This window comes from Oryx dammah, unplaced genomic scaffold (assembly GCF_014754425.2).
Source record: "Oryx dammah isolate SB20612 unplaced genomic scaffold, SCBI_Odam_1.1 HiC_scaffold_24, whole genome shotgun sequence".
Lineage (NCBI taxonomy): Eukaryota > Metazoa > Chordata > Mammalia > Artiodactyla > Bovidae > Oryx > Oryx dammah.
This window is the reverse complement of record NW_024070208.1, coordinates 21,703,988-21,727,874: the sequence shown is the minus strand read 5'-3', so window position 1 is coordinate 21,727,874 and position 23,887 is coordinate 21,703,988. Positions and strand designations below refer to the sequence as shown.

General features: G+C 44.8%; 1 protein-coding gene across 3 annotated transcripts in view; it reads right to left on the bottom strand.

The window, feature by feature from the left end:
- The window catches only part of THSD1 (thrombospondin type 1 domain containing 1), a 30,462-nt gene extending 7,129 nt beyond the window's left edge, over positions 1 to 23,333 (bottom strand). The window contains exons 1-4 of one of the 3 annotated variants that reach the window (XM_040267012.1): positions 23,206 to 23,333; positions 20,033 to 20,171; positions 15,638 to 16,600; positions 2,423 to 2,581 (exon numbers count right to left, since the gene is read on the bottom strand). In XM_040267012.1, coding sequence (XP_040122946.1) covers positions 2,423 to 2,581; positions 15,638 to 16,600; positions 20,033 to 20,090 — 1,180 coding nt within the window. In that variant the 5' untranslated portion in view covers positions 20,091 to 20,171; positions 23,206 to 23,333. Of the gene's footprint in view, positions 1 to 2,422; positions 2,582 to 15,637; positions 16,601 to 20,032; positions 21,702 to 23,205 lie in introns of those variants that run through there. The other 2 variants (XM_040267013.1, XM_040267014.1) reach the window with 2 other exon arrangements.
- Positions 23,334 to 23,887: the final 554 nt, after the last annotated feature.

Genomic DNA, 23,887 nt, shown 5'->3' with positions numbered 1-23,887 from the left:
AGAGCTGGTACTCAATCAATGTTAATATTCAGTAATTGATTCACTATTTTAAAGGTAGTAACAAAATGTTCAACATCCCATCTGATGGAATGTGGGTACATGGCAACTGGATCCACCCACTGCTGCGGTGAACAAGAAGGGCCAAATTAATGTAGAACTTCACTCAGACCTTGGCATAAAAACATCCTTTCAAAACCAAACAGAACTCTAGACTTTGAAACAAGTGAAAATAGTCACATGATGAAAGATTTGTTTCCTGGCTGATCTTGTCTTCGTCTGCAGCGGCTGCCCCATCAGTGGCAAACGTACATGACAGACCTCTTAGCTGTCACCTTGGACTGTGGTTGGAATCCTTCAAAACCACAGCTGGCGAAAAGCCCCAGAGGTGCTGACCTCACCCATCTCTGCCTCATCTCGTCTTTCCCCGAAGTGAAGGAGAGCTTCCTGATGCTAAGCAGCCTGCAAACAGGTCTTTACACTTCCAAGGAGTGGAAAACAGCCTAAATCGGAGACAGAAACACTTGGGAGAAATGATCATTTTTATCCACATGAGCATTTATCTGAGGACCACTGATAGTAGAAGCAGGGGTGTTTGTAACACTTACCCTTTTGCTAATTTATAATGCACAAATTTCTAGTTCCCACCCAGGATTAAAGAGATTAAGATGCCAGAACATGAAATAATACCACACAGCCGCAAAAACTGATTGATAATTCCAGGATGCTTTTAGAAAGCTAGACTGACCTGTACTATATAGAGGCAAAGTATTCAAGTTAGGGCACTTAGGGTGAGGCCAGATCTAGTCCCTTGCTTTCTAGCTCTATGGCCTTGGGCAGGCGGCTTATCCTCTCTCTGCTACAAAGTTCTTACCTGTATATGGAGACAATAATGGACTGACTTTATACATGCAAGGCACTTAAAAAAAAAAATGCCTGGCAGCATCAAGCTCTCAAGATCTGAGCCCAGCATCTCAAGATCTGAGCCCAGCATAAGAATCCTTGTCTTGTAGAATTATTATGAGTTTTGAGTGAAACATGTAATAAATGGTTGATATTGCTGTCGCTGCTAAAGGTACAGCAGAAGTCAGGGGCAGTTAATTTCTAATTCATTTGAGTATCATGGAACTCTAGATGGAATAGCTTAACACAGCATGCCCTCCCAGAATGAAAAGCAAGAAGTTACACACAAGGAAGGAGCTATGGAGAATAAGGGGACTAATAAAAGAAAAGGGTAGAGAAGAAAGCCTTAGAAGACAGTATGAGACACAACTGGAGAAACAGATTTGGAGTGGGGCCTAGGGCTGATGAAAGAGGAGGGGAAAGCTGGGGCCTGGGAGGAGAGCCTGCGTCTGAAGCTGTAATCGGAAAATCACAGAAGACAGAATGGCCTTAGGAGGCTGGAATAAAGGGAACAAGGCCTACAGCACTTGCTGCAAAGAGGAGACAGCAGGATTTTGGAAGGTTACAGGTGGGGACACTGGTCAAGGTGCTGCCAGATGCTGGTGGTTTGCTCAACAAGGTACTCTGAGATCAAACACAGAAAACATCTAACTCCTCCAGGTCCCAAAGGGGCAGGAACCAGGGATGGTTTTCAACCTGGAGTTGGAGAAAGGAAGAAGTCAGGAGAGGGGCCTCCCCTAAGGGTCAGGACCAGAGCAAAGGCTGGTCAACTAAATGGGGAGCTGGCTGTGTCTCAGATGGGGGATGGTGTGTGCAAAGAACAAAGATTCCCTTTTACTGTAACCTGTGGGAAATGAATGGGATTCAGCTCCATAAGGTGCGGCAAACCCAGCTGAGTGACCTGAGCACCCCACCACAGACCATCCACATCAAGTCCTCACTGAGCACCTGCTGGTGTGGGCCTTCGAGATGCTCAGGAGGATGAAGGACGGGCCAGTCTCCAGATGATGGTAACGTGAAATGCCCCACCTTCTCTTCCTGGGCAGGGGAGTAAAAAATAAATATAGGGCCCTTCAGGGGATAAGGCAGGGCGTCTTGCCCCATTTTGGACAATTGATCTATATGGTTCCCTGGGACTTCTTGGAGACAAGGAGGAGAAAAACAATTTTTTTAATGTTTCCCCACAGTTTTGATGGAGAGAAGTTAAAGGAGGGAGAAACAGCAAGAAATCCTGGGAAGAAATGATCATCCCTCCCATTTTTTGCATTTTTAAAAATGATTTTGTATGTCTGAACCTTTCATTTAGACCGACGTCCTTGTCATGTTCCCCTTTTTGACAGTGTTAAGTCCCCAGAAGCCAGCCCCAGCTGTGGACACACTGAGGGGCACAGAGTCCGTGCAGCCAGCAGCAGCGACAATGCAGCCGAGTCCACTCCTGAACTCAGCCTGGCGGCGACTGCCAGGCAGGCCTGAGTGCAGCAGCCCCTCCAGGAGAGGCTCAGGCGGGAGGATGGATACCTACCAGCACAGTCCTCCAGGGAACACAGGGAGGTCTCCGAGGACATTCCGGGGCAGCCAGGTCGGGAAGGGGAGGAGGTCAGGCACACACGGCGACGCTCTCTGACACCATCCCCACACGAGGCGCTACACTGGCTCCACGGCTGCCACAGCCCCCAAGTTTCTGCAAGGACACCGGCCAGGCTTTTAATGCCAACTCACTTGGAGAATCAGAATGTCAGCACACCCAAAGAAAGCGGCAAAACTCAAATCTCAGGCCATGAAAATCAGTAATGCAGAACATTCCCAAAGATGGGCAAAGCTGGAATATTGCTGCTACCCTTACAACAAAGGAAAGTGAAAATGTGAGTAGCTCAGTTGTGTCTGACTCTGTGCAACCCCATGTGCCCACCAGGCTCCTCTGTCCCTGGGATTCTCCAGGCAAGAACACTGCAGTGGGTGGCCATTCCCTTCTCCAGGGGATCTTCCCGACCCAGAGATCAAACCCAGGTTCTCCTGCATTGCAGGCAGTTTCTTTACCATCTGAGCTACCAGGGAAGCCTGTATAATTTATAAAATAGCAACCATTCTAGAACCCATCAGACAGCAAAGGTCACAGGACAACCAAATGGCCTGAATTATAAGGAAAGACAGACTTCTCCAAGGAAAGTCAGGATGAAACATTATTTCCTGGGGGAGACGCCAGGCCTCACACAAGCTGGTGAAAAGACGTCATCTAAAAATGTAACGAAGGGGTTTCCCAGGTGGCTCACTGGTGAAGAATCCACCTGCCAATGCAGGGTACATGGGTTCGATCCCTGGTCTGGGAAGATCCCACACTAGGCCCGTGAGCCACAGCTACTGAGCCCGCCTGCTGTAACTACTGAAGCCCGCAGGCCCGAGAGCCCGTGCTCCACGAGAGAAACCACTACAGTGAGAAGCCCAAGCAGAGCTTACCGCCATCGGAGAAGATCCACACGCAGCAAGGAAGACCCAGCAGGGCCATAAATTAATTAATTAAGTTAAAAATGTAAATGTAACAAAAAAAATGTAAATGTAAAAAAAAAATGTAACAAACTGTCAGAGGCCTGGTGCAGGCTAGTAGGAGAATACAGAACCCCTGGGAGCCACACTCCCCACGGGGGATTTGTACCCACTGGCAGGCTCTTTGCCACCGAGCTCACCAGATGTTCACAAGGAGGTCTGAGGGCAGGTTCAAGACCGGAGAGAACCTCCCTGAGGTGGAGGCCGAGGAGGGGAGGAGCAGCTTGTGGGAAAGACAGACCTCATCCAGATCCTCCTCTCCGTCTGTCAACAAGAGCCCCAGCTTGTTGCACAGGGACAGGGCGGGAAACCCCGTCATTCTAAGAGCACCAGCTGAGACCTAGTGCAGCCAAGGAATGGAAAAAGAAGAGAAAGCTTCACCCTTAGAGAGGAGACCCAGGGCAGAGTTTCTACCACTGGTGAGGGGCGGCATCATCACAAAGACCCCACATGGTGATAACGTTAAACATAAATAACCTAAAGACCAACCAAAAGACAAAGATTGTGCGGCTGGATAATAAAGTATAACCCAGGGACTTCCTGGTGGCCCCGTGGTTAAGATTCCACACTTTCACTGCAGGGGGCACGAGTTCAATCCCTGGTCAGGGAACTAAGACACCTGCATGCTGCCCAGCATGGCCAAAAAAAAAAAAAGATACAACTATATGCTGTTTAAAAGAAACACACTTTAAGTATAAATACAGAAACAGGTTAAAAGTAAAAGGATAGAAGTTATACTTCATAAACATTAATGAAAAGAAAACTCAGTGGCTATATTAATATCAGAGAAAGTAGACTGCAGAACAAGAAGTATTAGAAAGAAAGTGAAGTCACTCAGTCGTGTCTGACTCTTTGCAACCCCATGGACTGTAGCCTACCAGGCTTCTCCGTCCATGGGATTTTCCACGCAAGAGTACCAGGGTGGGTTGCCATTTCCTTCTCCAGGGGCTCTTCCCAACCCAGGGATCAAACCCAGGTCTTCCGCATTGCAGGCAGACACTTTTTACCCTCTGAGCCACCAGGGAAGCCCAGACTGCAGAACAAGGATTATGACCAGGGATAAAGAAAAACATTTACGTGATAAAAGGGTCAACTCAGAAAGGAGACTTAACAACCCTAAATAGGGATGCACCTAACACCAGAGGGCTTGCAGAGTCAAGACATCTGAGCGATTGAGCACGCACACACTAACATCAGAGCTTCAAAATAAATACAGAACACATCCAACACAGTCATTATTGATTGGCAAATGCAACCTTCTTCCCCAAGCATATATGTAATCACTGCCAGATAGAATAATTTAATAACCCCCTATAAATAATTATCCTACGTCCCTTCTCTATCAACACCCATCCAATCCCAAGATCCATCAGGTCATGCCCACACTAGGCACCAAGACATCCTGTGCATAAAAGTCTCTCTTCTTCATTATGGACAAAAACTCATCATGCAGTCAAGGGTCTAGAAAGCACTACAAAAACATAAGGAGAACACGCAGGGCAGATACATTCTCAGGAGAGCCAAGTGGTGCAATCCTTGGAGTGAGTCACGGAATATGACTTCTTTACAGCAATTAAAAGTCTCAGATTTTCACAAGAGTGGGAGCATTACAAACCAGTATCCTGGACCAATGTCAAGTAAGGTGTGGTAATTATGTTCCATCCAGAGTTCCAACTGAACACAATATTGGTTCTGTGTCTCCCAGATCACACTGCATCTCCTCAAATGGCTGAACAACAAGCCAGCTTTGTCCTCGAGCTTCAGAGCTGTTCAGACACTAAGCTTCCAGTGCTTGTAAAGCTTTGGGAAGCTCCTAGTAAGTCTCTCTGAGCTAAAGTACTGTGATTTATTTCTGAAAAACCTCCTGGGAACTCCACTACTGTGACCTCTAAATGGCAAATTAAGTCAATGTATAGTTTATCCTTCTCTTGTGCTTGTATTTAAGACCACAAAACGTAGACTACAAAAGCCAAGAATCCTTTTGTTATTCTTTCTTAACTCTTCTACTTTACATGTGCTGTTTTCGTTTTTTAATCTCTTAAGTCCCATCTGACTCTTTTGGGACCCTATGGACTTGTAGCCTGCCAGGCTCCTCTGTCCATGGGATTTCCAGGCAAGAACAGTGGAGTAGGTTGCCATTCCCTTCTCCAGGGTATCTTCCCAAACCAGGAATCGAACCCAAATCTCTTGCATTGGCAGGCAGATTCTTTACCATTAAGCCACCAGGGAAGCCCACCCTTATATTACATAGATATTATTTAAATATATAGTCATATGTCAAACCAAAAACAAAAATTCCATTAGTATGAGCCAGAAAAAAAAAAATCAAAGTTCTGGTAAAAGCATGAATCTTAATGTCAAAAATCTCATTATGAAATGTGCCTTTTTTCTTTGAAAGTAAAATCATGACTGGTAGGATCATTAGCCATTGGGAAAAAAAAGAAACATTTAAACTAAGTTTTAGTTCTTAAACTTCTAAACCAAATTAATCAACAGAAAACAAGAGAAATCACTCAAAGCAATGAACAAATTTAATCAGGCAAAATTTTTAATGCCTTAAATAAGTCCATCTGTTCCCTAAAGATTTCTGTTAATAACACTGAAGAAAATACTTAGCAAAACGGGGACTAACTGGATAGCTATAATAAATGTAGTAGAAATGAAGAGTAAGATGGCCAAGTTTCTAAATAGTCTTCCTTCATGAATGACAGGCTGTTTGTTTTGTCCTATTTAGATGTCCATACATCATACTACATAGCAAACCTGTTTGGCCAGGATAAATGCTTTACAGGCCACTCTATAGGGTATTAAATTTGAATGAGCAAAATGTGTTCAGAATATGAAAAGGGAGATTTGTTTCCACTCCAAGCATATTTGAAAAGTAGAAAATATTCACATTTGCAAGACATTTTGCTTACGAGTCTAACGTAACTAAACAAAACATGCTTTTAAGAAAATTCAAGAGACTTTAGTGAGTAGCTAAGAGCAGCTGTGGGAGCAAAGACTCTTGGATCAGCAGTTCAGATTTTCTGTGGCTGACACAGGCTTAGTCACATGAAACCACACATGCTTATACCTGGGCCAGCGGGTTCCAAAGTGGGTAAGATGTCTTCAAGAGGGGTGGGCAGCACAAGACGAACCAATGAGATGAGGAGGAAAATACTGGAACTTTTTTTCAATCAAAAAGTTTCCTATTACTTAATATCTGGATTGATAGATGACTGTATAGTAGGCAGCACGTAATATCGGTAATATAGCAAATGCTGGACTTCCCTGGTAGTCCAGTGGTTAAGCATCCACCTGCCAATTCAGGGGACACGGGTTCAATCCTTGGTCCAGGAAGATTCCACATGCCACAGGGCAACTAAGCCTGTGTGACACAATTACTGAGGCTGCACCCTAGAGCCTGTGCTCTGCAACAAGAGAAGCCACTACAACTAGAGAGTAGCCCCTACTTGCGACAACTAGAGAAAGTCTGCAGGTGGCAATGAAGACCCAGCACAGCCAAAAAAAAGCTCAAGCCAGCTAATCACCAGCAGTCTTTAAACCACCAACCTAACGTTTCTATGCCTCCCTTTCTTTACCTATACGGTTGACAATAAAATAAACCTAACTCATACAGTTATTGTTAAGGATTAAATGGGCTAATATTCATAAAGCACCCAAAACAGCTCTTGGTGCAAAGTAATCACTATATAAATGTGATTATGCCAAACGGTCACATAGAGTATGTAGGCTATTCTTAAAAAATCCCAAAGAAAGAGCAGGAGTTCCACCAAGTGGAAGAGTTTACTGGTTCCTTCATTGTCAGAGAACTGCAGAGTATTAAAGCATCTAAGGGCCTGCTTATATTAAACTGTATTTTCCAGGTTTAGGTAAACTAACTGTATGAGTAGTTTAAAAAGATCCTGGCAAAGAATTAAAGATGAAACAGTGATTAAGCACCTGCAAATAAGACACCAATAACAGGATGACAGTACTCCTGTTCTTGACAAAAGCTCTTGTCCAGTCACACTGGGAATGAAAAACAAGACCATCTATTTAATCAGAGAAACAAGAAGATAGCCAACAGACTTAAATTATCAAGAAAACTATGTACTGAACATTTACAATTTTTACTTGTCAAAAACACTATGTGACTATGAATTTATACCCTCTATCAGTAATTCTCAACTTAGCCCTAAATATATGATTTATATATATATTTGCCTTGAGAAACAGGATCCATTATCCCTTATCTGACACTATTGGGGCAGATGAGTCCAGAATTTAGAATTTCTCAATTTAGATTTTTGCGTATTACTGCAGCACCTGTGCCCGGTATTACTAACACTCCCCTTGCAGCATCTCATAACCACACATATAACATTTCTGCAGAGAAACTCATAAACGTTCACACTAAGTAGGATAAATGAAGATCGCAAATAATCATTTTTGACATTATCCTATTCCTATAATTTAGTATGTACATGTTTAAGGTCCTAAGACGTATTTGGAAAAACAGACAAACATATCAAACCCATTTTCCCTTTTCAAAAGGAACTAATGGGAAATTCACTGCGCATCAGTGAATCACAGCTCATGATGGGCTCAATGGGGGTGGGGGGAGTCCCTGAATGATGCCATGTGGCAACAAGGATAGTCTTTACTGGTCAGAGCCAGCAATTTAAATGGAAAATGAAAAGAACTTGATTTAGTCATTAACTTTTATACTAGAAACACAAAGGCACCAAGTTTCCATCACTAGCATAAATTTCATCAACCAGCCAAGCAGAGCCCTGCTGGGTGGCCACAGAGAGAGAATCTGGGGTTTCCAGGACCGTTCAGCCCCTCAAGGTTCTCCTTCCAGCCCTACTGCCCAATTGTGTCTAGTGGCTGCAGCCCCAGAGGGAACCCTGAGCACCCTCAGCCTGGACACAGCTCTACTCCCTGTTCTGCGCACCCCCCACCCCAGGGTCTTCCCTCTGCTGCTGGGGGGCACTCAGTCTTTAGACACCAGTGGAGGAGTCAGCGGGAAGCCCCACAGCTGGGAGAACGAACCAACACGGAGAGCTCCTGCTCGCAGGGTCTTTCATCAAGTGGCCTGAACGCCTTTGCCCGCCCACGGTTTGTTTCCGTTGTGCGTGTGCTCAGGTGCTCAGTCGTGTCCGACTCTTTGCGACCCCGTGGACTGTAGCCCACCAGACTCCTCTGTCCATGGGATTTCCCAAGCAAGAATACTGGAGTGGGTGCCGTTTCCTTCTCCAGGGGATCTTCCTGACCCAGGGATGGAACCCGAGTCTCTTACACTTCTGCAATGGCAAGCAGGTTCTTTACCACTAGCGCCACCTGGGAAGCCCTTGCTTCCATTAAATTCAGTCAATAAAAAAAATTTTTTCCCCCCTCTTAGCAACTTCTTTTGAAACGGCAACCTCATCTTGAATGATTAAATTAACATAATTGTTTTTCCACCGACACCTAGCTGAGACCTGTCACATCAGAGTACAACTTTCCCTTTACTAAATATGTACTGAGCACCTGTTAATGTGCCAGGTATATGAAGTGGGCCAAACAAAGATCATAAATAGCTTCATGGCAGCACAAGTCGGCTTTTGTCACCAAATGAACTTCTGCAACCTGGAGTGCAGGGAGGTGTGGAAACGTGGGAGAAAGACACTGAACAAGCAGTGACAGAGGGATAAATGCCATGAAGGAGGGTCTAAGGATGCTGGGCCAGTTTATACCAGGGAGTTTACCGAGCCTGGGATCGAGGAATAGTGCCCAGGAGGAGACTTGGAGGATGGGTTAATGTAACCAAGTGAAGGTGGGCAGAGGGGTACCCAGTCTCCAGCCTATGGATGGTGACTGTAGGGGGTGGAAGGCAGCTGGCCACGGAGGGGGCATGGATGCTCATCCTCATAGGTGAGGTGTCGAGTGAGGTGATTGACAAGTTTCAAGGAAGAGAATAGCCCTCAGTTGACCTGAATTTTCAACAATCCCTCTCTGGCTGCCTTGAGAGAATGAAGGGGATAGGGGAAAAACAATTAGGGATCTATTAAAAGAGTCCAGGTGAGGGGCTTCCCAGATGGGGCTAGTGGTAGAGAACCCGCCTCCCAGTGCAGGAGATGAGATGTGGGTTTGATTCCTGGATGGGGAAGATCCCCTGGAGGAGGGCATGGAAACCCACTCCAGGATTCTTGCCTGGAGAATCCCACGGACAGAGGAGCCTGGCGGGCTACAGCCCATGGGGTCGCAAAGAGTCGGACAGGATGGAAGCACCTGAGCACACACGCACTGGGAACTAAGACCCCACAAGCCGCACAGCACAGCCCAAAACAGAGGCCAGCTGGGAGATGACGGAGGCTTAAAGCAAGGGGTGTTGGTGGAAATAAAGAGACATGGAGAGACTCAGGGATTTTTTGAAGAGACAAAATCCATAGGACCTAGTGATTAGTTCACAGGAGGTGAAGAAGAGGAAGGCTCCTGAGTTTGGGGTTCAAACAATGAAATGGGCAGAGCCTTGTACTGAGGAGCAGTGTTGGGGGGTAAGCTGCTGAGTCCAATTCCATGCTGCTTTTGAGGGGCCTGGAAGACATCTGTTCAGCTCTTAGATGCAGGCGAGAGATGCTAGCCTGGAGCCGTCAGCAACAGGACAGTGATCACCTAGCAACTGTGAGAAGAATGAAAAAACGCAGAGGTTCCCATAGAAGATGCAGAAGGCCAAACAGAAGACTCAGAAGTCTGAGGCTTAAGGGATGTGATGAGTGGTAGAACAGGCTGGCAAAGGAAGGAACAGCCAGGGAGGTAGGAGGCAAACAAGGCGAGCGTGATGTCCTAGAATCAAGGTCAACGAAGACATTGAAGAGAAGCATCCCAGGTTTGGGGACCTAGAAGTCATTCACTGGCTGCTTTACTGAGAGCATTTGCAGGGCAGGCGTGTGAGTCAGGAGTGGGGTGCAAAGTGAATGGGGGTGAGGAAGTAAACCCCAAAGCACAGGTGACTTTTTCAAGACTCAGGGCTACCCAAGGAAGACGAGGGGAAGACGGTGTGTTCTGGGGAGAATGAAGAGGCGAGGGGCAAGTTTGTTTTGTTCTCAGATGAGATGACTAAGGACATCTCAAAGTGGATGCGGATGAGCCAGTAAAGAAGGGACAGTTAGAGACGGAGGAGAGGAGGGTAATTACGATTAACAGAAGGTTCCAGAGAGAGCAGAGGGGCTGGGATCCCCAGGGGACGGGAGGGCTGACCTCACACTGGAGGAATGATGCTGCTTCTCTGGGGACAGCAAAGGAGAGATAGGACGGCTGCCAGCAGGCTTATGGGGATCTCGGTAGGAGAGTGAGAGGCATGTCCCTGATGGCTTCCAGCTGCTCTGTGTGGCTGAGTGAGCTCTGAGCGTGAGGCAGGGGTGGGGGTGAGGACAGGGGAGGGGCAGCAGAGCAGAACAGCAGGGGCGCGAGCAGCAGGGGGTGGTACGCTGGGTCCAGCAGGAGTGGAGGCACGTGCACCCCCAGTGGCCCCGCTCCACCTGGGTGCAGAGGGCAGCTGGCAGGGGCATCAAGACAACGAGGCAGGGGCGTTTGCGGTATTGGTAGGGGAGCTGTCAAAGGAACAGGCTGCGGAACGTAAGCTAGAGAGGTAACCACAAGCAGGGAAGCACCAGTGGTAGGGACGGAGTCACAAGCATCTCTCAGGAGAAGTGAGCAAATCTGGAGCAAGAAACACGTGGAGCACCAAAGATCCTCAGAGGCCTGGGCCATCAGGGAGCACAGGGCCTAGTGGGAAAGTAGATAAGGGAATGTGTACGTGATCAGGAACATCTCTGCTGGATTAACCTCTTGCCAAGACGAGGCCTGCACCCAGGAAAAGAGAAAGAAATGCAAAGAGGAGCCTGGGGCCTGGGTGGAACCATAATAACCCTACTTCTTTGTGCAAAGAATTAAGAATCTGAAGAAGTTTCTAAAAATCTGCCTGTGAACTCTCACTAAAGAGGTGTCATTCTTATAACAAGGGATGTATGACAGCAGAGAGACAACCTTGATGACACTCTCTAGAGGAGACACGACATTACTCACTACAATTTGAGATTTAGCTTTGAATTCTGACTTGCCATATGATGTAATCATATAATCTTTAAATACATACAAAAGGATGAAACTAGAACATTCTCTAAAACCATACACAAAAACAAACTCAAAATGGATTAAAGACCTAAATGTAAGACAGGCTACTATAAAACACTTAGAGGAAAACACAGGCAGAACACTCTTTAATATAAATTTCAGTAATATCTTTTTGGATCCACGTCCTAGTGTAGTGAAAATATAAACAAAAAATAAATAAATGGGAACTAATTAAGCTTAAAAGCTTTTGCACAGCAAAGGAAACCATAAACAAGATGAAAAACAACCCAAAGAATGGGAGAAAATATTTGCAAATGAAGCAACTGACTCCAAAACATACAAATCGCTCATGTAGCTCAATATCAAACAAACAAACCAATCAAAAAGTGGGCAGAAAGTCGAAATAGACATTTCTCCAAGGAAGACATACAGATGACCCATAAACATATGAAAAGATGCTCAATATCACTAATTATTAGAGAAACGCAAACTTAAACTTCAATGAGGTATCACTTCACACCTGTCAGAATGGTTATCATCAAAAAATCTACAAATAATAAATGCTGGAGAGGGTGCAGGGAAATCCTCCTACACTGTTGGTGGGAACGTAAATTGGTACAACCACTAGGGAGAACTGTATGGAGATTCCTTAAAAAACTAAAACTAGAACCACCATGTGACCCAGCAGTCACACTCCAGGGCATGTATCTGGAGCAAACTGTAATTCAAAAGATATATGCACCCCAAGGTTCATGCAGCACTATTCACAATAGCCAAGACATGAAAGCAACCTAAATGTCCATCAACAGAGAGATGAATAAAAAGACGTGCTACATATCAAACAAGCCAACCCTAAAGGAAATAAACCCTGAATACTCACTGGAAGGACTGATGCTGAAGTTGAAGCTCCAATACTTTGGCCACCTGATGCAAAGAGCCCACTCACTCGAAAAGACCCTGATTCTGGGAATGACAAGGTAAAAGGAGAAGAGGGCAGCAGAGGTTGAGACGGTTGGATAGCATCATCAATTCAATGTACATGAACTTGGGCAATCTCTGGGAGATAGTGACAGAGAGCCCTGGTGTGCTGCAGTCCATGGGGTCACAAAGAGTTGGACATGACTTAGTGACTGAACAACAGCAACAGTATATATACAATGGAATACTACTCAGCCACAAAAAAGAATGAAATCATGCCATTTGCAGCAACATGGACGGACCTAGAGATTATCATCCTAAGCGAAGTAAATCCAGAGAAAGACAAGTATCATATGATCTCACTTATATGTGGATTCTAAAAAAATGACACAAATAAACTTATTTACAAAGCAGAAAACAGATCTACCAAGTTTTAAAACAAATTTATGGTTACTAAAGCGGAAAGGTGGAGGGAGGATAAATTAGAAGGTTGGGATTAACATGTGCACACTATATATAAAAAAGATGATCAACAAGAACCTACTGCATAGCACAGGGAACTCAGTATTCTTCAATAACCTGTATGGGAAAAGAATCTGAAAAACAATGGAGATAAACATATATATATATATATAGCTGATTTATTTTGCTGTACACCTGAACCTAACATAATATTGTAAATCAACTATACTCTAATATAAAATAAAAGGACAAACATACCTAAAAAATAAAATACAGTGTAATAATAGCTGAAGTTTATCAGTGCTTCCTATCTGCCAGGCACTGTGTTAAGAAATGTACGCACTGATTTCCCTTAATTCTCACAACTCTCCGAGGCAGATACTCTTATTACCCTCACTTTATTGATGGGGAAACTGAGACCTGCAGCAGTTAGTCAGCAGTGAGCTGGGTATGCCTACCAATATTCTTCATTTAAAGATAAGGATGTTAACATCATTTGGAACATTACGAGGACTGAACCATAAAACTGATGGCACAGGTCACAGACCATTCAGGTATGACCTAAATCAAATCCCTTATGGTTATACAGTAGAAGTGGGAAATAGATCTAAGGGACTAGATCTGATAGACAGGGTGCCTGATGAACTATGGATGGAGGCTCATGACATTGTACAGGAAACAGGGAGCAAGACCATCCCCAAGAAAAAGAAATGCAAAAAAGCAAAATGGCTGTCTGAGGAGGCCTTACAAACAGCTGTGAAAAGAAGAGAAGCAAAAAGCAAAGGAGAAAAGGAAAGATACACCCATCTGAATGCAGAGTTCCAAAGAATAGCAAGGAGAGATAAGAAAGCCTTCCTTAGAGATCAATGCAAAGAAATAGAGGAAAACAATAGAATGGGAAGACTAGAGATCTCTTCAAGAAAATGAGAGATACCAAGGGAACATTTCATGAAAAGATGGGCTCGATAAAGGACAGAAATGGTCTGGACCTAACAGAAGCAGAAGATATTAAGAACAGGTGGCAAGAATACACAGAAGAACTGTACAAAAAAGATCTTCACGACGCAGATAATCATGATGGTGTGATCACTCACAGTCATCTCTGCCGGACATCCTGGAATGTGAAGTCAAGTGGGCCTTAGGAAGCATCACTACGAACAAAGCTAGTGGAGGTGATGGAATTCCAGTTGAGCTATTTCAAATCCTAAAAGAGGATGCCGTGAAACTGTTGCACTCAATCTGCCAGCAAATTTGGAAAACTCAGCAGTGGCCACAGGACTGGAAAAGGTCAGTTTTCATTCCAATCCCAAAGAAAGGCAATGCCAAAGAATGCTCCAACTACCACACAATTGCACTCATCTCACTCGCTAGTAAAGTAATGCTCAAAATTCTCCAAGCCAGGCTTCAGCAATACATGAATCGTGACCTTTCAGATGTTCAAGCTGGTTTTAGAAAAGGCAGAGGAACCACAGATCAAATTGCCAACATTCACTGAATTGTTAAAAATCAAGAGTTCCAGAAAAACATCTATTTCTGCTTTATTGACTATGCCAAAGCCTTTGACTGTGTGGATCACAATAAATTGTGGAAAATTCTGAGAGATGGGCATACCAGACCACCTGACCTGCCTCTTGAGAAACGTGTATGCAGGTCAGGAAGCAACAGTTAGAACTGGACATGGAACAACAGACTGGTTCCAAATAGGAAAAGGAGTACATCAAGGCTGTCTGTTGTCACCCTGCTTATTTAACTTCTATGCAGAGTACATCATGAGAAACACTGGGCTGGAGGAAGCACAAGCTGGAATCAAGACTGCTGGGAGAAATATCAATAACCTCAGATATGCAGATGACACCACCCTTATGGCAGAAAGTGAAGAACTAAAGAGCCTCTAGATGAAAGTGAAAGAGAGTGAAAGAGCTGGCTTAAAGCTCCGCATTCAGAAAACTAAGATCATGGCAGCCAGTACCATCACTTCATGGGAAATAGATGGCGAAACAGTGGAAACAGTGTCAGACTATTTTTCTGGGCTCCAAAATCACTGCAGATGGTGATTGCAGCCATGAAAATTAGAAGACACTTACTCCTTGGAAGGAAAGTTATGACCAACCTAGATAGCATATTCAAAAGCAGAGACATTACTTTGCCAACAAAGGTCCATCTAGTCAAGGCTACGGTTTTTCCAGTAGTTATATATGGACATGAGAGTTGGACTATAAAGAAAGCTGAGCGGAGAAGAATTGATGCTTTTGAACTGTGGTGTTGGAGAAGACTCTTGAGAGTCCCTTGGACTGCAAGGAGATCCAACCAGTCCATCCTAAAGGAGATCAGTCCTGGGTGTTCCTTGGAAGGACTGATGTTGAAGCTGAAACTCCAATACTTTGGCCACCTGATGCGAAGAACTGACTCATTTGAAAAGATCCTGATGCTGGGAAAGATTGAGGGCAGGAGAAGGGGATGACGGAGGATGAGATGGTTGGATGGTATCACCGACACAACGGACATGGGTTTGGGTGGACTCTGGGAGTTGGTGATGGACAGGGAGGCCTGGCATGCTACGGTTCATGGGGTCGCAAAGAGTCGGACATGACTGAGTGACTGTACTGAAGTTCATAGAAAATCAAGTTCATCTAAATTCAAAAGAATAATTTTGATTGCATGAAGATACCAATTTCATTTTAAAAAAAAAAGGTTTTAAAATTGCAATACCAACCTATACTTCTCCGAATTAGCATGCACTCCTTCTCCTTTGCAGAAAACTGGCTTTGGCTTGAAACGCCAAAGTCAAAGCAGTATTTATTCCTCCCCATGTCAAACAGAGTGCAGTTGAATACTGTTCTCCTCTCTCCCAAGGCCAGGCTGTTTTCAGCCAACCGACTGGTCCTCTCCCCGGGGAGTCTGGGGGCTTCCTTGAAGACGGCGATCACCCCTTGGACAAAGATGCACGGTGGGGGCAGCACTGTGACCTCCACCCCGGCCTCGCAGGTGAGCTCCGGCTCCATCACCAGTTTGTATCCAAATTTCTGGGCCAGGTCAATGGGGCCTGTGGATGTAATGACCGAGTCTCGGCCCAGCAGCTTCAGCACCACGGTGACCGTGACGTAGGCTTCTGGCCCCACAGGGGGGCAGTCGAACTCAACCCACTGGCCTTGAGCGAGCGCCACCCTCTTGCTGGCCCTGATCTCCAGCGGCAGGGCCTGACCCGCCCTCGCCTCCGGGAGGCTGTTGGTGAAGGTGACCTCCAACAAGATGTCAGGCTTGTCCCCAGGGAACAGGCACAGCGGCTGACTGGTGAAAAGGCCCACCTGGAAGGTGCCTTCGGCCGCCTTGGACGTCCTGCTCAGGTCAACATGGAAGACGGGCCATTCCACCTTGAGAAAGGTGCTCCTCTCCCTCGGGGGGACTGGGAGGCTGCTGTTTGTCGCTTCCCGGGTCATCATGAACCAGTAGTCGCCCGCCTCCTTGAAGTAGAAGCACTCAAACTCGAGGGTCCCCTGGGACTGGTTGGTCAGGAGGTATTTGGTGGTAAGAGTCTGGTTGGAGCTGGCCTCCACCAGCAGGACAGACACATTCCTCAGCGTCCCGTTGGTACCATGGAAATCCACAGTCACGGTGCTGTTGCTCAGTGCTACATGGCCCGGCTCCCCCAGCACAAGATACTCAGCCTCTCCAAGAACTGAAAGGAAACAGTCATAGTGAGTTTTAAAAAGGGACATCTGAGCGGCAGTAGTGGTGACATAAAGGAAAACAGCATTTTAGACACAGGAGAAGTTTGAACTAAGCCAAGGATGACGCAAAATGATGTTGAGTGCTAACCCTGGGAGCTGGGCCCTGAGCCTCTTCCATTCTAAAATGGCTCAGGTCCTTCATCTCCATCTTTCATGATTCTTGCTCAAAATAATGAATGGATACTCTGAATTCTCAACAGTCAACAATGGACTCTATCCACGAAGAAAACCTAATAAGGCAAGAGTAACAATTGACAATTCTCATGATAAAACTCCAACACTTCACTTTGCTCACTTTAGTCATATTGCAGGATTTAGGTATTTGCAGGAAATAGGTTTACAGTGAGGGCTTCCTCAGTGGTAAAGAATCCATCTGCAATGCTGGAGACACAGGAGGCGCAGGTTTGATTCCTGGGTCAGGAAGATCCCCTGGAGGAGGGCATGGCAACCCACTCCAGCACTCTTGCCTGGAGAATCCCATGGACAGAGGAGCCTGGCGGGCTACAGTCCATAGGGTTGCCAAGAGTCGGACACAACTGAAGCGACTTAGCACGCGCACACACACACACACACACACATACACACAGGTTTACGGTGAAGTGAAAGAAAGCCTGATTTAAATGATAGAATATGAAGTACTCTAGATTGCTTAACATGGATGATTCTAAATATACAGTTGATGCTTGAACAACACAGGTTTGAACTGCAAGGGTCCACTTATGCCCAGATTTGTCCCAATAGTAACTAGTAACTAGATGATTTGTGGTTGGCTGAATCTGCAGATGCAAACAGCAGATATGGAGGGCCAACTATAAGTTATATCAGGATTTTCAACTGTGCAGAGGATCAGACTCCTTAAACTCCACGTTGTCCAATGATCAGCTGTACCTGTAAGTTACTGCTTTCTGACATTGAATACAGGTGTGTGAGTATTTTTACTAGTAAAGAAATTGCCTTTTGTTTGTATAAGGCAGAAATTTTTAGATGAATAAGAAATGTTGACATTCTATCCTACATGGATTAATCCAGGGGACAGAGTGAACATTCATGGAATAGCTAAGCATGTCCTTGGTGATTTTAATGACATTATAGTAACAGGCCTAGACAAGATAGATGACTACTAGCCCAAAAGTATCACTTAGTTAGGATAATCATTTAAAAAAAAAAAAAAAAGAGACCCACTGGAGCAGCTGAAGTAAAAAGCAGAAAGAACACAGACACACAAGAATCCTTGTTTCTATTTTGAACCCTATCCAAATACATACCAAAAGAGACAGAATTTGGCAATACAACAATCAACTGGCCTGTGGCTAGGGTAAGAAGCATTCTAGATTTGAGAAAGTGCAGTGCCCTTTGGTCTGAAAAACAACATGTAAGTAGGAATTTGTAAGTCTTCTTCTATATACATGATAATAAAATATATTAGTATAATAATAATTATATATGTCATATATGCCCAAAGGACCTCAATGTGTTGTCTGGTCCTTAAATACATTTAATCTACAGCAGAGTCTGACATAGTATTGTAAATCAACCATACTTCAATACAAAATAAATTAAATTCACTTGCTATACAGCAGAAAACAATCAACACTGTAAATCAACAATATGCCAGTAAAAATTTTTTTCAAAAAGAAAAAGTAGACTCTTCAAGGTTATTAAAAAATGGTTATTAGAATCAGCACATGAAATACTGGCCCATGAAGGTTTGTTTTGATCGCCTCAGCACTTCACTCATTTCTTATTTTAAGATAAGGGGAAATAAGATGTATAAAACTTAGATAGATCTGGACACTTGAAAGGCCATAATAGGTTTTTTTTTTCATCAACATACAAATTGAGGAATACTCCCTGTTGGATGAAGGTGACTCAGAGTTAAGGAAGGCGGTCGCTTTTATGCAGCTTCTGCGCAGGTTCAGAGCTGACCTCCAGTGCTCACTGCAGCCAAAGGAAGGAGTAAGGACTGGGAACAAAGCTTATATTCATTTGCATGTGATGGGGCAGAATGGTTCTGTGATGCATTTTCAGACTGAGAAGCACACCACACTTAGTTAATGAAAACCTATTGTCAAGGATACAGTTACCACAGAGGCAGATCAGATTCTAATTTGCTGGGCAGCTAGTCAATGAAAGAGACACACATGTCCCTTTGGAAATGGACAGGAAAGAGACAACTGATGAATCCCAACAGCAGCAGATAGAAGATGTGTACTGAAGAGGGAACTTGGCTGCTTTACACTTGAACTCTAGTTTCTACAGGCAAGAATATATTCTCATTTAGAAGACTACAATTTGGTCATACCATCAAATTCACTACTATAGTTCAGTTTTCTCCATTCATTCATTTCCTCTCTCCCGTTCCTTTAAAGGAACTGGTGTCTCAATATAAGCATGTGGATTTCAAAAGAAATCTAACTGGTAATGGTGTGTTTTGATCAATTTCAAATGGAGAAGGGGATAAAACCCCACATATATGAAAATACCTCCATTTTTAGTAGCAGCCTTTGCACTCAACTTTTATGCTTTATTTTCTGCTCATCAACTTTTTTATGTGCCGGTAAAATATTTTGTTCTCAGCAATAACAAGCATCCTTGCAGACTATTTAAATAGAAATTTTTGATGTCTTTATCTTTATGAAACAAAGTACCCTTTTAGAGTTTTTTGTATAAGGCTGTTAGATGCAGAGCAATGTTTTCCTCAGTGGCTCAGTGGTAAAGAATCTGCCTGCAATGCAGGAGATGCAGGTTCGATCCCTGGGTTGGGAAGATCCCCTGGGGAAGGAAATAGCAACCCACCCCCGAATTCTTGCCTGGAGAATCCCATGAACGGAGGAGTCTGGCAGGCTACAGTCCATGGGGTTGCAAAGAGTCAGATACAACTGAAGCAACTGAGCATACATGAGTATGCACACAAAAAGAAATGAATCCCAGGGACTTCCCTGGCAGTCAAGCAGTTAAGACTCAGTGTTTCCACTGCAGGGGGTGTGGGTTCAATCCCTGGTTGGGGAACTAAGATCCCACATGCTTTGAGACACAGTGAAAACAAACAATAAACAAAAACAAAACTAAAAGACAGTACACACACAAATGTGTAATACTGAAACACTAGGAAATCAGTCAAAGTGAGGGCAACATGTTTGTCTCCAACTTGTGAAAGTGAGTTAAAAAAAAAAACTTTAAAATATATTTTAAATGAAATTTGAATTAATAATGCAGAACCTTAAGAGAACCTAGGGTTGCAAGAATCATGGTTTAAAAGGCACTGAACTGGAGTCCCTGCCCTGCCTCCTTCATAGAGAGGCATCAACATCATGCATTTAAAAACCTCCCATTTCTGTTTCTTCACTGAGACCCACAGCATAAGTGCACTCAACACTTACCATAGTCACAGAGCACCACCAGCAATAGATTTGAAAAATCTTTCAACATTTGTTTCATTCTGATCAGCAAAATCCCAGGTCTTTGGTCTCCTCATGTCCTTTCTCACATCCGAATTGTGGAGTCGTCTTTCAAAAACACCTGCAAGGAGAACCTCAAAGAAATATTGGCTCTGTTCAATGTGATTCATAAAACAGTAACCCTGAGATGACAAAATCACTAAGAAGTCAGACTTCCTCGTTAATACTGAAAAGAAAACAGGAAGGACATTACTGTTGCCCCCAGGGAAATGATCAGTAATTATACACATTCCTTTCCTTTCATTATAGCTCACCTGCTAAGAACATTTAGGTCTGCCCACAGCAAGACTTTCTCTGCAAAACACTATGTCTTTTATCTTTATAGCAGACCCTTAAATGGACAGTTGGTTGCGCTTCGCTTAATTTTATTGAAGCTCATAGCCAACCTTGATAATATATCTTCGCACATTTATATACATGGCATAGCAGGCTGACCAACTGATTAACATTTTGCCAAATTTTTGCATCTGTTGTGTAGACCCGCCCTGCTTCCACAAATGGACTTATATTAACATTGTCTGTCTTACACAATTGGTGTGTTATCTGGATTGCTCCATTTCTTAATGCCTAGGAGCTATATCAAAATTATTAAGCCTTAAAAAAAAAGGTACTCAGATTATTGCAATTAAATGTGAACTTCATGTGGCCCTGACTTCCCTTGGTTAGGGCATTCTAAAGACAAAACAGCTATCATCTTTGGCAGCCTTCCAATACTTGTTGCTGCTGGCTGGCATGCATCAGGAGATGTATGATTTCAGGCAGCAATCTTCCCAGACCACCTAGGAGGGCAGGGAAGACCTTGATGGCCCGGGGTTCAGAATGATTTGTGAGAAGTGGCACTTACTTTGATATAAACAGTCTATGACTATGACACAACAGAATGAGATGCAGGGCATTTAAGAGCCAGGTTTTTTCATACTTGAGTCTAGGAAACTATTGGATGCTAAACATTACCAAATAGATATTTTCTTAATGTCTACATTCCTCCCTATTATGCACAGTTAATCTACTTTTAGTAAGTTTTTAAAAAGCATATTATATTCAAAATATATGTATGTCACATCCCTTCAGATAAGGCAGGAATTAAGGGAATTAAGAAGACTGATTGAAATAATCAGAAATTCAGTGGAAAGGAAACAGGTCTGTCTCTATTCGCTTTCTCTCTGTAGGAGCTGGTTGAGCAAAAGGAAATGCTGGACTTCCTCAAGGAGAAGCAGAGATATAAAGTGTAATTATGCAGACAATTAGGGCTCTCGCCCTCTCCAAAAACAACCAAAAAAGAAAATTCAGTTTTGTTGGAATTAGGCACAGATTTGACCCAATCCTTTCCTTTTACATGAATTGGGAACCTGGCCAAAGACAGCAGATGAGCATCACTGCATCTCTGGGGCAAGCGTGGGCACATAGGGCAATTAAAATGCTTCCTTTAAGGCACTGATACTCAGTAACCAAAGTAAGAAGAAACAAGCAATTTCTGGCCCCCAAAAGTGGAACTGACTCCTCCCAAATTCCTTGTTTCCGCATGACAAACAGGCTTCCTGGGTGGCTCAGATGGTAAAGAATCCACTGGCAATGCAAGAGACCTGGGTTTGATTCCTGGGTTGGCAAGATCCCCTGGAGAAAGGAATGGCTACCCACTACAGCCTTCTTGCCTGGGAAATCCTATGGACAGAGGAGCCTGGCGGGCTAGTCCACTGGGTCCCAAAGAATTGGCCGGCAACTGAGCAACTAACACTTCACTTCACCATGCCATGACAAACATTTTCAAAGAAGTTCTTAACCACAACTGATTTTCTGATTATAACACATTTTCTTTCTTATGAAAAAGATCAGTAAAACAGAATAGTGATCATCTATATTTAGAGCTATGTGGAAATGGAATTATAAAATAATCCAGGCTATCTGAAACCAGGCTGTTTTATTTTATAAGACATACTATGGTTTGCATACTATGGATTTTTTAAAAATACTCTCAAGCTTTTGACAATAAATCCTGATTTTTTTCATTAATATGAAGATGTTAACAGAGCACCTAAATGTCATGGACTGCTGGGTTTAAAAAAGCACTACTTTTTTTTTTTTTTTTTTTTAAAGAAAACAGCGAGCTTCTTCAATTTGTTTTAAACCTTGCTTATTTTCTTTCAACAGGTGTTCCCAATACCATGACTGGCTACTTAAGAGTGTTTGGCTTGATAATCCTTTTTTGAGAAAATAAGAACTTGGGCATCCTTTATACACATTTAAAGACAAAAACTTACATACAGCATCCACATACAGAAATGTTTAGAGACATTCTAAACATAGCAGCTACAGGGTGGAGGCATATTCTCAGTGGCTAATGACATGACGCAGAACTCAGATCCCAGTACTTTTGCTGAAATCTGCTAAGATAAACGCTTATCTGTCCCCTAGGGCGTCTTCAGAACTCAGAAAAAGAAACTGAATTACGCTGCGGTTCGGGAGACCAATGACTTAGGAAAAGAATTAAAAGGAAAAGTGATCCTATCCCTTCTGACAAACGTGCACACGCTCGTGAGTACGTCTAATGACATTTATTAAGAGGAAATCCCTAAATTCCAAGCAGGGTGCATTTATGCATTTGGCCGAGTCGGCGGTGCCTGGTCCCCGCGTCCACCCAGCTTTTCCCAGGCCCGCAGGTCAAGGTCACTTTTGGAAATCTAAGGCGGCCGGTATCCTCAGCCCAAAATCCTCCTAAAACGGCACGTATCTCATACTGCTTGTATCCCAGAAAGGATTTCTTTCTGGAAAGACGCAAGCCAGTTCTGAAACGCAGAATATCCAGATGCTGATTTTCCAGGGTTCCAAACTGTCGGGACTCCACGCCCATCTATCTGCGGTCAGCCTGAGTCCCGCGGCCACGCCTGCGCCAGGTGCAGCTTGAAGTCGGGACTCGGAGAGGCGGAGACGACACTTTCTAACGCGCCCCGGGGAGCCAGGGTCGCAGACCCGTGGAGGGGCAGTACCGTCCACCTGCGCGTTCCGGCGGCGGGGAGTGGGGCGGCAGGGTCCCGGGAGCCTCCGGGAACCCCGCGGCGAGGGCGCACCCCAGGTCGCTTCCGGAAGGTCCCTCTTACCTCTGGGACGGGCGGGCGGGAAGGCGAGGCGGGCGGAGGGCGAGCGACTTCACGGGCGGCGAGGCAGCTGGCGGAGCATCCCGCGTCCCGGGACTGCGCCCGGGGCCGCCGCGCCGCTCCCGCCGCCCCGCCCGGGACCGCCCCCGACGGCGCGGGGAGGGCGGCACCCGGCGGGCGGGGACCTCCGGGAGCCCGCCAGAGCCGCCCCGCCCGCTCCGGGCCGCGCATCCTTTCCTGCCCGCGCCCGGCTGGCCCGCGGCTGGACAGGAAACCCGGCAGGAAACGCGCGGCCGGCCGGGCCCTGCGGGGAGGAGGCGCGGACCGCCATCCCGCGACCCGGAGCCGGGTTTAAGGGCGAGCCGCCTGGTCTCCCCGCATTCGCGATCCAGTCTCTTCTCCCCCGCCCCCCTCCTCCGCCCGCTTGTCATTGTCTTCTGGGGGACCACCAGGCAGTCATTGAAGTTGGCTGTAAGCTTGGTTTCCCAGACGTCATTGAAGAGCTTCAAAAGAGAAGAGCTCACGAAGGTTCCTCTTCGTTTTTCTCCGGAGCCAGAAGCGGTTATTTACATTAAAAATAACGTTTTAAAAACTCTAATCCGGAAGTGTTCAATTTGTGTTTTTAAAATAGGAGAGGATAGAGTTCCACCTTAACAGCCGGGCTTGTTTTTGAATAGGGTGTAAT